At 36.0% G+C, this 13,105-nt stretch overlaps 1 protein-coding gene and 1 long non-coding RNA gene across 2 annotated transcripts; both read left to right on the top strand.

Moving 5' to 3' along the window:
* Positions 1 to 6,266: 6,266 nt before the first annotated feature.
* LOC135092332 (craniofacial development protein 2-like) lies at positions 6,267 to 10,564 on the top strand. The gene is made up of 3 exons (XM_063990784.1): positions 6,267 to 6,902; positions 7,437 to 7,571; positions 10,457 to 10,564. The coding sequence occupies exons 1-3, from the start codon at positions 6,267 to 6,269 to the stop codon at positions 10,562 to 10,564; spliced, it is 879 nt and encodes a 292-aa protein (XP_063846854.1).
* A 379-nt stretch (positions 10,565 to 10,943) lies between these two features.
* On the top strand, positions 10,944 to 12,882 carry LOC135092366 (uncharacterized). Its single transcript, XR_010262829.1, has 2 exons — positions 10,944 to 11,127; positions 12,409 to 12,882. It is a non-coding gene; the product is annotated as an uncharacterized LOC135092366 (long non-coding RNA).
* Positions 12,883 to 13,105: the final 223 nt, after the last annotated feature.

Raw genomic sequence — 13,105 nt, forward strand, 5'->3', positions numbered from 1 at the left:
TTGACTAGATTAAGGACTGCAGATTAAGAAAATAGCCTGAATTAAGGACAGTAGATTGAGAAGGCATTGTTGATTAAGGACAGTGAATTAAGGACATTCCTTGGATGAAGGTCATTACGTTAAGAAAAGAGCTTACACTAAGAATTATATACAAAACAGTATTCAGGGACGAGGGACTGAAATGTTCCTTAAAGGAGCAAAGGCTGTGCTTATATATAGATATATAATTATTATATTATTATTTCTTATGAGAGTCTGAAACTAGGGTCCACATTCTTGTCTGCTGTGTGCTGGTGACCTGTTGATTAAATATTAACCTTGATATAAAATAACATATAAGGAGCAAGCTTTTAATACTGCCACCATAACTTGCCTAGAAATCTTCTCCGTTGATCATTTATTTCAATTCAGCAATAGCTATGATATACTTTTTTTTCAAAACTTCTTTGGTCACTGACACAAATTTTGCAGATAAACCAACAGACCTAAAAACATTTTTAATTAATTTTGAACACTTCAACAAGGCATTGTGCATTGCATAAGACTGAATGAATCACTGTTCAAGTAACAAAATATTGTGTTTGTCATTCCTATAAGTTGTTGGAAATGCTGCACCGGCTGTCAGTGACAAGAACGAGAACGGTAGCGTAAACATCGACGGCAAAGGAAGCAACAGCAAAAAACGAGTGCAATAAAACCAGCAACAACAACAACAACAACAACAACAACAACAAAACACAACCCTTACAATCACATTAGCAGGAATAATAAAGAGTACAAACATGCAATAACACCAAACAAGAACAACAACAACTACAACAACAACAACAACAACAACAACAACAACTACAACAAGCAAAAACAATCATAAAAGAGTAACATCCACACCGCAGCATTTCAACACCAGGAAAAGACAAAAAAAAAGACTGTTAAAAAGAAAAAAGAAAAAGAAAAAGACAATAAGAATGAAAAAAATATATATATAATGACAGGCAGATGCGGGTGAGTATAAGGTCTGGGATAAAGTGTGTCATGTTAACGCCAGTAAAAAAAAGATGGCTGCGACAGCTAAATCTTCCTTTCTACCCCGCATATACGCACCACGAACGCCACTACCACCACCAGTGCCACCACCACCACCATCACCACGACCACCAACACAAGAACGACCACAGCCATAACACGAGACTGACATAGGTTGGCGGCATATGGGGTTGCAAAAAAAAAAAAAAAGAATGAAAGAAAGAATATATATATATATATACTCGTATATATATATATATATATATATATATATATATATATATATATATATATATATATATATATATATATATATATATATATATATATATATATTAGTAATGTTGTTCTGCTTCAGCAACATATTTTGGTACCTCAGAAACTCAAAATCACTCATAATACACGTTTCTCGAATTATCTTTTCGTTTCTTCCATATAGGGAACTCTGCATGCTTTTTTTGGCGTTTTTTTTTTTCTACATCGAAAGCTCAAAAAAAAAATAAATAAATACTTTTTTTTTTGTAATGTCATTATATTTCTCAAAAAAAAAAAGTGTGTTTTGCATGCGTTTTAGCGTTTCGGTACGTAAGAAGTTCAAAAGCACACAAAAGACTCGTCTTTCGTAATGATCTTTTGTGTTCCCATAACAGATGATTTCCAAGCTTTTTAGCGTATTGATACCTATCACGCTCAAAAATATTCAAAAGACTCATTTCTGATAATGTCGTTTCGTATCCTCTTATAGATGAATTTGGATGCATCTTATCCTTTTTGCACCTAATAATGTGAAAAAAAAAACTCAAAATACTCCTTTTTGGTAATTAAGTTGTGTTTCTCGATATAGATTGCTGTTCATGCGTTTCAGAATCTGGTGCCTAAAAAAATAAAAAAAACTCTCATAACATATTTCTTGTAATATCTTTTCGTTTCCCCGTATTGAGAACTTTGCATGAATATTGGCATTTTTCTACTTGAAAAGCTCAAAAATACTGAAATAAAATGTTTTGTGATAGAGTTATACTGTTTCTCCATAAAGATTTTGTGTGTGTGTGTGTGTGTGTGTGTGTGTGTGTTATTGTTTTGGTACTTACGTAGCTCCCAAAAAAAATAGAAAAAGAGACGTTTTTAATAATGTTGTTTTATTTTCCTATATAGTGTGCTTTCGATGATTTTTATCGTTTTGGTGCCCAGCACGCTCATAAACACTCAAAAGACGCGTTTCTGTAAATTTCTTTTCCTTTCCTCATATTGGGTGCTTTGCTTGCATTTTGGCGTTTTGGTACCTATCAATGTGACACTCAAAATTCACGTTTTTGTTAATGTTGTTTTGTTTCGCCTAATAGAGTGTGATTTCTGCGTTTTCACGTTTTCGCACCTAAAAAGATCAAAACACACAAAATAGACGTTTCTCGTAATGTTTTGCTTTTTTTTTTTCCATATATGATACTTTACATTCATTTTGGCGTTTTTGTACGTAACAATTTCAAAAGCACTCAAAATATTTGTTCTTGGTATTGTTATTGTAATTATTATTGTTATTATATTATTCTTTTTCTCGATAAAGGGTATTTTGCATGCGTTTTAGCGTTTTGATACGTAAATAGTTCAAAACACTGAAAAGTGACTTTTTTTGCTTTTCTGTTCTTGTTGTTGTTTTTCTATATAGGGTGCTTCTTTTTTTTCCGTTTTGGTGCCTAGCAGGCTCATAAACACCGAAAAGATACGTTTATGGAAATATCGTTTCCTTTCCTCATTTTGGGTGCTTTGCATGCATTTGGGCGTTTTGGTACCTAACAATGTGAAATACACTCAAAATACTCTTTTTTTTTACGTTGCTTTTGTATTTCCATACAGAGTGCTATCCATGCCTTTTAGCGTTTTAATATGTAAGCTCAAAAACGCTCTTAATACATGTTTCTCTTAACGTCTTTTTGTTTCCCCATATAGAGTACTTAAGATGCAACTTGACGTTTTTTTTTTTTTCTGAATAGCAAGCTCTAAAACACTATTTTTTTTATGTTATTATTATTTTGGCATCTATTTTTCTTTTATCGTTTAGGGAAGTAAAGAGCTCATTAACATTAAAAAAAGACGTTTTTTTTGGTAATGTTATGTTGTTTTCCCATATATAGTAATTTCCATTTCCGTTTATAAACACTCAAAATACACGTTTCTGAAAATCTCGCTTCCTTTCCCCATATAGGGTGCTTTGAATGCATTTTGGCGTGTTTCTTATTATCAATGTGAAACATTGTGAAACAATAATGTGAAACACACTTAAAATACACGTTTTTTTTTGTTCATTTTTATTCGGTTTCTTCATATACAGTGGTATTATGCGTTTTTGCATTATCAAAAATACTCATAATACACGTTCCTCTTAATGTCCTTTTCGATTCTCCATATAGTGTACTTTCCATGTATTTTGGCGCTTTTGTACGTAGACCTTGATCAAGACCACTGAATATACAGGTAAAGCTTTTATTTTTCTCAATAAAGAAATTTTTGCCTGCGGTTTAGGTTTTTGACACGTAATAACCTAAAAAAAAAAAACACTAAAAAAAAAATTCGTTTTTCTTTCGTATTTTGTTTCCCCTTATTGGGAGATTTCCAAGCTTTGTAGCGATTTGGTGCCTAACACGCTCATAAACACTGACAAGCCAGGTTTTTTAAAATAACTTTTCTTTTCATAATATAGGATGTTTTGCATGGATTTTGGCGCTTTCGCTAACTGCGATTCGTGCGTTTTAGAGTTCTGGTATATAAAAATCTCATAAACACTCCTAATACCCGTATCTCGTAATGTTCTTTCACTTCCCTATATAGGGTACTTTCCATGCATTTTCGCGATTTTGTACGTAACAAGTTAAAAACACTGAAAATACTTGTTTTTGGTCTTTCTCAATACAGGTTGTTTTGTATGCGTTTTAGCGTTTTGGTACGTAAGTAGTTAAAAAATACTCAACAGACACGTATTTGTTAATATTGTTTTCTTTCCTCATATAGGAAGCTTTCAGTTTTTTTTTTTTCTTTTGTGTGTGTTTTGGTACCTTATACGCAGATAAACACTGAAAAGTCACGTTTCTGGAAATCTCGTTTCCTTTTCTCCATATAGGGTGTTCTTACCTAATAACGTAAAATACATACATTTTCGTTAAAAACTTTCGTTTCCTCTTACTGGTTACTTTGCATGTATTTTTCTGTTTTTTTTTTTTAACGTTATGTCAAAAATTCTCAAAATACATGTTTTTCGGTCATGTTTTTTTTTTTCTTTTCCTTCATAAAGGGTGTTTTTCATGCGTTCTAGCGTTTCGGTCCGTAAAAAGATGAAAAAAAATTCAAAATACACTTTTTTTCGGTAAAGTTGTTTTCTACTCTCATATCAGGTGCTTTTCATGTTTTTTTTTAGTGTTTTGATGCCTCATAAACACTCAAAAGACAGGTTTCTGTTATTTTCGTTTTCTTTTCCCATATATTATGCAAAAATGCATTGCATACATTTTTGTGTCATAGTACTCAAAATGTGAAATATACTGTCTTGTTTCTCCATATATAGTAATATTCATGCATTTTAGCGTTTCAGTACCTAAGAAGCTCAATCACACTCATAATAAATATTTTTCGTAATAATTTTTCGGTTCCCCCTATACTGTAGTTTCCATGCAGTATGGCTTTTTTTTTTTTTTTTTGTACGCAACAATCTCAAAACACTCAAAATAGTTGTTTTTGTTAATGTTATTCTTTATCTCTATACAGGGTGTTTTGTATGCCTTTTTATCATTTTGATAAGTAAGTAGCTCAAAACACTCAAAAAGACACGATTTTGGTTATCTTGTGTTGTTTCCCCCTATATATGGTGCTTTCTTTCCATGCTTTTTATCGTTTTAATGTCTAACATGCTCATAAACACTGAAAAGACAAGTTTCTGGATTTATCGTTTCTTTTCTTCATATATTGTGCTTTGCATGCATTTTGGTGTTAAGATACTTAACAAAGGTGAAATACACTAAAAATACGCCTTTATATTCGTGATTTTTTTTCTCTCCATTTTGATTGCTATTTATGTGTTTTAGCGTGTTGGTACCAAGGAAGCTCAAAAACACTTAATACACGTTTCTTGAAATGTTTTTTCCTGTCCCCTTATAGGGTACTTTGCATGCATGTGTGTGTTTTTCTACGTAACAAGCTAAAAAATTTCTCAAAATATTTATTTTTTTTTTTTTTTTGTAATGTTATTCTGTTTCTCCATGAAGAAAGTTTTGCATGCGTTTGAGTTTTTTTGGTACGTAAAACAATCAATAACACTCAGAACACGTTTTTGGTAATGTTTTCTATCATACTATTGTGTTTTCCATGCTTGTTAAGGTTTTGTTCCTAGCACACACAAAAACAGTCAAAAGACACGTTTCTGGAAATCTCGTTTCCGTTCCCCATATAGGGTGCTTTGCATGCATTTTAGTATTTTGGTAGCTAACAATGGGAAATAGAATAAAATACAAATTTTTGCTCATACTGTTTTGTTTCTCCATATAGAACGCTATTCATGCGTTTTATTTTTTTACCTAAGCTGAAAACAGTAGTAATACACGTTCCTCGTAATTTCATTTTGCTTTCCCATATAGGGTACTTTCCATGCATTTTAGCCTTTTTGTATATAATAAGCTCAAATTTTTTTTGTAATGTTCTTCTCTTTCTCTAAAAAGTGTGCATGTTTTTTAGTGTTTTGGTACATAGTAAGCTCAAACCGCGACGGTTCATGGGCCTACTCCACATGAACAAGGAACTGTGTAACTTTGAAGAAGTGTCGCGGCTTACCCTAACCTGCAGGCTTGCCCGGGGACTAGTAGGAGATTCCCTGTAACCAGTTGGGGGCAATAAGCAGCAGGAAAGGACTAATTAACAGTTCCGAAGAGCCAGGATAGGCCTAGCAAGCCACTGGTGTTACAGTTTTTGCTCAAGAAACGCAGAACGTGCCTCGGAATCGGACTGACCAAAGGGTAACGAACCGGAATGGAACTGGACATGAAAATAGGAAACAAAAGACAATAAAGATTGCAACGATAAACTTGGCAACATTCAAGGATAAAGAAGAGGAAATAATAGAGATGATGAAGGAAAGAAAGCTGGAAATCGTTGGATTATGTGAAACTAGAATCAAAGGGAAAGGAGAAAAAACATTAAATGAAAATTATAAGATCATATATAGTGGTAATGAGGATGGAAGACATGGGGTTGCTATAATGATGTCACCACTGATGGCAGAAAGGATGGACAGTATGGACTGCAGAAATGAGAGAGTGATGGGTATAACGTTAACTATAGAACAGACAAAAATTAGCATTATCCAAACATATGCTCCACAACAGGGCAGAAGTCTGAGGGAGAAAGAGCAGTTTTATGAAACTCTACAGGAAATGACAGAAACAATAAGACATCACGAGAATGTCATTGTCATGGGAGACATGAATGGACATGTCGGACAGAATAGAAATGGAGTAGAGCACGTCATCGGAGAGTTTAGCATTGGCGAAAGGAACCAGGAGGGAGAAAGATTAATAGATTATTGTGTGATGAATAACATGTCCATTATGAATACTTATTATAAACATCAGGAGAGCCATAAATGGACATGGTATCGGTGGAATGCAGCACAACAAGGATATACTGAGAGGTCAATGATTGACCTGTTTCTCACCAACAAGAAAAACATATTTAAAGATGTTAGGACCATACCATCTGTGTCCTTAGACTCTGACCACAGGTTGGTGGTGGCTAAATTAAAAATTGTAAAACCAAAGGAAAAAGTCAAGAAAAAGCAAAAGAGATTCAAACTGGAAAACCTCAAGGACGAAGAGAAGAAGCAAGCACTACGGCAACTGGTAACATTACGAAAACCAACCGAACTGGAATTGGAAGAAATGAAGGTAGAAGAACAATGGAATAAATTCAAGAACACTGTGTATGGGGCAGCTGAGGAGACAGTTGGTATTAAAATCAAATATGGAACCAAAAAGAAAAGTACTGCATGGTGGACTTATGATGTTAAGGAAGCAGTCAAAGAAAAAACAAGATCTTTCAGAAAATGGATGAAAACAAGAAACATTGAAGATAGAGAAGATTACGTAGATAAACGAAACAGTGCAGAAGCAACCAAAAGAGCAGCCAAGGAGGACATGTGGATCAAGATTGGTCAAGATCTAGAGAGAGACGTAGAAGGAACAAGAAAATTATTGTATAGCATGGCTAAGAACTATAGGAAAGGAAATAGCGAATCAACATATGCAATAATGAACAAAACAGGAGAACTACTAACAAAACCACAGGAGATTGAAGAAAGATGGAGAGAATACTTCCAAGAACTTCTAAATGTGGAGGATGTGGAAGTGGATGAAGAGCGGAATCTAGATATACAGGGAGAACAAGGAGAGAACCCAAATGAGATCAGTATAGAGGAAGTGAAGGAGGCACTAAAGAAGATGAGAAGCGGCAAAGCCCCGGGGGACGACGAGCTCCCTATAGAGCTATTTAAAGCTGCTGGGGAAGAATGTGTAGAGTGGATGAGGTACATTTTCAGTAATGCGTGGAAAGAGGAGAAAGTGCCCCATGACTGGCACAAAGCAATAGTATGTCTAATATATAAGAAAGGCAGTAAAACAGATTGTGCAAATTATAGAGGTATATCCCTGTTATCTCATGTTGGAAAATTGTATGAAAGAATAGTTGAGAAAAGATTAAGAACCTGTGTCGAGGAGAAACTAGGAATATGGCAGTATGGTTTCAGGCCCAATAGGAGCACGACAGATCTAGTGTTCACTTTAAAGATGATAATGGAGAAGAGTTGGGAGTGGAGCATTGATAAATATGTGGCTTTTATAGATCTGGAAAAAGCCTTTGATAGAATTAGAAGAGATTGCTTGTGGAGAGTCTTACAACATCAAGACTACGGCATAAACTCTAAACTGATACGAGTAATTAAGAGTATATATAAGAACACGGAGAGCAGAGTCAAGAACAGAGAGCTGGAGAATGAATGGTTTAGCATTAAGACAGGAGTGAGACAAGGGGGAGTGCTCTCTCCTTTGCTATTCATTATATACATGGACAGATGCCTGAAGGAAGTGCGTGTAAGGGAGGATAAAGAGATCACGCTGGCATATGCAGACGATGTCGCTGTCGTGACAGGAAGCCAACAAGATCTTCAAGAGGCCATGACAAGATGGAATGATGTCTTGAATAGGGAAGGAATGATAATGAACAAACAAAAAACAGAAATAATGAAAGTTGGCAGAATAAAGGAGGAATGTAATATTTACATAGAAAACGTTAAACTGAAGCAGACCGACAAATTTTGTTATCTGGGAGTACTTTTCGACGAGGAAAACAGACAGAATATAGAAATTTTAAATAGAATACAGAAGTACAATGCAAATGTCAGTGCATTGTATCCCATACTTAAAGATAAGAATATTCCAACAAAAGCTAAAACCATAATATTTACAACAATACTAAGACCAGTACTTCTATATGGGTCAGAAACTTGGACACTGACAACAAGAACATCTTCACAAATACAAGCAGCAGAAATGAGAGTTCTGAGAATGATCCGAGGTGTGACCAGACTTGATAGAATTAGAAATGAAGAAACCAGAGAGATATTAGGGATAACATCTATACTGAAGATAATTGAAAAGAACAAATTGAGATGGTATGGACATGTCCGAAGAATGGAAGATACAAGATACGCAAGGAAGTTTCTGGAATGGGTTCCTCTAGGCAGGAGGCCGGTGGGACGACCTAGGAAGCGATGGATGCAGGGAGTTGAAGAAGCTACTGAACGAAGAGGAAGAAATCTACAAGAAATAACCAGAGATGAGGATTTCATGGATAGAGACCTTTGGAGAAGATTCGTAGAGGCCGGACACTGACAGGCATTGCCTACCTTGCGTCTGGTGAGAAAGGTGAGAAAGTAAGCTCAAAAATACTCAAAAGATTCGTTTTTTATAATATTGTTTTTGTATTCCCATATTACGTGATACCCATATTTTTTTAGCGTCCTGGTGCCTAACACGTTCATATACATTCAAAAGACACGTTTCAGGAATTTTTATTATTTATTTTTTTTCTCCATTTAAGGTGCTTTGTATGCATTTTGGCGTTTTGGTACCTATAATGTGAAACACACTCAAAATATACTTTTTTTCTTTTTTTTTTTTTTTGTAATGTTATTCAGTTTCTCCAAATAGAGTTTTCTTTTTTTTGTTTTTTTTCCGTTTTGGTACCTAAGAAATAAAAAAATAAAAAAACTTAATACACGTTTCTTGTAATGTCTTTTCGTTTCCCCATGAAGGGTACTTTTCATACATTTTGACGTTTTTCTACGTAACTAGCTCAAAGATACTTAAAATATATATTTTTAGTAACGTTATTCTTTTCTCCATAAAGGATGTTCTGTGTACGTTTTAGTGTTTTGCTGCGTAAGTAGCTCGAAAACACTGAAAAGAGCCGCTATTGGTAATATTGTTTTGTATTCCTATTTTGGGTGATTTCTATGCTTTTTAGCGTTAAAACACTCAAAACAAACGCTTCTAGAAACCTCGTTCCCTTTCCCTGTTTAGGGTGCTTTGCATGCATTTTGTCGTTTTGGTACCTAACTATGTGAAATACACTCAAAATACATGTCATTGGTGATGTTGTTGTGTTTGTTGATATAAAGTGTTATTCATGCGTTTTCGCGTTTTGGTCCCTAAGAAGATCAAAAACACTTATAGTACACGTTACTCGTAATATATTTTCGGTTCCTCATATAGGATACTTTGCATGCATTTTGGTGTTTTTCTATATAACAATCTCAAAAACATTCAGAATACTCATGTTTTGGTAATTTTTTTTTTTGTTTCAACGTCAAGGGTGTTTTGCATGCGTTTTGAGCGTTTTTGATACGTTTTTTGTAGTGTTGTTTTGTATTGCCATACAATATGATTTCCATGTTATTAAGAGTTTTGGTGACTAACACGCTAAAAAAAAAATAAATAAATAAAAAACACTTTTCCAGTAATATAGTTTTGTTTCCGCGTATATGGGGCTTTCCTTGTATATTAGCGTTTGTGTATCTTTTTATGGTATTTTTTTTTTCTGTTTCTCGACATAAAGTACTCATGCTTTTAAGCATGAATAGTACTTTATGGCGGGAGTAACTATGACTCCTGGAGGGCCCGGGATGGTGTCATGCCGTGACTCCCCCGAGTGACGTGAAAACCCTCCTTGAGACTTAGTTATGGGGGAAGTGTGCCTCCTAGTGGCACCCGCTGGTAACGTAGGAACAAGCCTGACCATAAAGGCAGGATTGGGCCTACAGCTAAAGTACTTCCCCACGAGATGAATGTGAGGCGGGAAGTTGGGCATTATTCCATCCTCCCTTATCAAACGTTCATAGAGCTATGGGGTTCCGCCAGGCTTCGGAGCCCTTAACAGCTTCACTGATCCGGAGTCTTCCTGCTCTTTCGGGTTCTCTATCCCGTTGGAGTGGGGGCCGTCGGGGTGATTTGCCGCGTCGTGGGCCAAACCCACTTACCCTCGGCATCGGTAGTCACTCTGGCGTTTCCGGTGTCATATTGGATAAGCACTCCCCCAAAATAAGTACTCCCCAGTACAAATTCATTATGGTAAAGGTAATCCCCCAGTCATTATTCCATATGGCAAATGTACTCTCTCCTGTGAAATAAGTACTCCCACACTTAGGAAGGAGGAGGAGGTAATGAGACACAGAAACGAATTTCGTGAATTCAATTCCAATTCAACTATCCTTTGTGGACTCGAACGTGCTCGTCTACGCATTTGAAACTGAGATTGCGGAACGAAACAGACCGAACCAAAGAGGTAACTGAACTTTACAGTTTGCTGCCAGTGTCCTGAGTGTTGTTGACAGTGCCGCACGTGCCATTTGACTTCATATATCAGTATCTTCTGAAGGGTGTGTGGCCCCCTACTGTATGTACCAAAGGGGAAAAAGCCATCTTCCGCAAGGCATGTAGACCCTTTGCTGTTAAGGGTGAAGAACTATTCTACAAGAACGTGAAAAATGACGAGACTAGAGAGAAAGTGGAGGTAAGATAAGCAGACATGTTTCATCATTAAAGCATTCTCTCTCTCTCTCTCTCTCTCTCTCTCTCTCTCTCTCTCTCTCTCTCTCTCTCTCTCTCTCTCTCTCTCTCTCTCTCTCTCTCTCTTTCTGTTTCATCATTAAAGTTCATATAAGAGCTTCGGGCTCGTTAAAATAAAATCTCATACCTATTTATGAAATTAAATGTATTCTTGGTATTGTACCAAGGCCTCACTGGAATCCATCAACGAGTGACAAGTGCTTATCATCCACAAGCAAACGTCCTTGTCGAAAAACAGAATGGAACCATCAAGAATAAGCTTCTCAGTGTTTTACAAGGAAAAACCTGATGGATGGTCAAGATTTCTTGAGTCACTGCTATTTGCTCATCGTACAACTGTACATCGATCAACAAAGATGGCACCATTTTTCCTAATGTATGGAAGACAGCCAACATTGCCTGTAGATATTGCCAACCTTTTAGATAGTGATGATACTACTGATGACAACTCCAATTCTATTCATGAAGATGATAGCAACTTTGATGAAGAAATCTGGGAGTTTGATGAAGATGAAGTGATGAAAGTGATGGAAGGGATGATGAAGATTAAGGAAAAGGCACATGATGCAGCTCATAACAATATCAAACTTGCGCAGGCAACGCAAAACCAGCAATATGATAAAAGGCAAGGACTGACTCGTTCTTCCCTTACAGAAGGGCAGCAAGTTTTACTGAAGGATATGTACAGAAAGGACAGGAAAGGTGGTAAGACAGCTTTGCCTTTCAAGGGGCCTCACGTTATCGTAAAGATTTACGACAATCAAGTATGTACACTGAAGAATGAAAAAGGTGAAGTTCTGAAGATGAAGCAAAATATTGCTAACTTGAAGCCATTCTTTGCTCCTTCCAAAGAAGATGAAAGTTTAGAGGAAGAAAAGGAAAAGGAAAAAAGAGACACCTGGAGATGATGTTAAAGTCAACAAGATCGAACGAAATGCTCCCTGCACTTACAACCCTGTCACTGGTCATTGGCAAAATCAAAAGACTGCTCAACTACAACTGACTGTTCAGAGCATTCATCGCCCACGAAAAAGAGGATGTTTACTCACCAAGCCAGCAACACTTGAGAGGATGAATGGTGATAGCAATTGTTTCTTTCGGTACGTATACTACACAATCTCATTTAAAGTACAATTTGTGTCAATGAGAGAATGAATAGTCTTAACCAGTCTTAATGAAACTTTAAAACCAATCTCATTCATGTTTTTTTTTTTTTTTTTTATAGGGCCATCTTGTTTGGTATTACTGGGGCGCAGTCATTGCACATCACAATTAGGAAGGCTCTTGTTAACCATATGACGACAAAAACTGAAGAGTTAAAAAGCCATGTGCAACACCTTGAAGAACATCTGGGCAAGTTGACAACGACCAGTGAATGGGCAACAGATGCTGAGCTATTTGCAGCGACTTCACTACTTCAAACAGACATAATGCTGTGGCTGCAGAGAGGAGATTGGGCCCTGTTTGGAGGAAATGTCTTGGAAAAGTCATGTAGTCTCAGCGATTCGGACCTTTGTGATAAACGTGTTATTTACCTGCAACATACCAACAGTAACCATTTTGATTATGTCAAAGGAATTATGTACATACCAACAGTAACCATTTTGATTATGTCAAAGGAATTATGTAGATTTAGATCGTAGATATAATTGGATGTTAATGATCATCTGCAGAGGGACAAATATACAATTTAAGGTAATTTTGTTTTAATGACTTTAAATTGTGTGGGAGTATTTATTCCACGGGGACCAGTCAATATTCCATATGATATATGTACTGGGATGTCCATATATTATATAGAATAATGACTGCGGGAGTACTTTTATCATATGGAATTTCTACTGGGGAGTATTTTCTTATGGGAGTCCATATTTCATAGCGCACTGGGATGACGGCCCGCTGAATGGAAGGCAGTGTTTTTT

The sequence above is a fragment of the Scylla paramamosain genome, chromosome 39, assembly GCF_035594125.1.
Source record: "Scylla paramamosain isolate STU-SP2022 chromosome 39, ASM3559412v1, whole genome shotgun sequence".
Taxonomy (NCBI): Eukaryota; Metazoa; Arthropoda; class Malacostraca; order Decapoda; family Portunidae; genus Scylla; species Scylla paramamosain.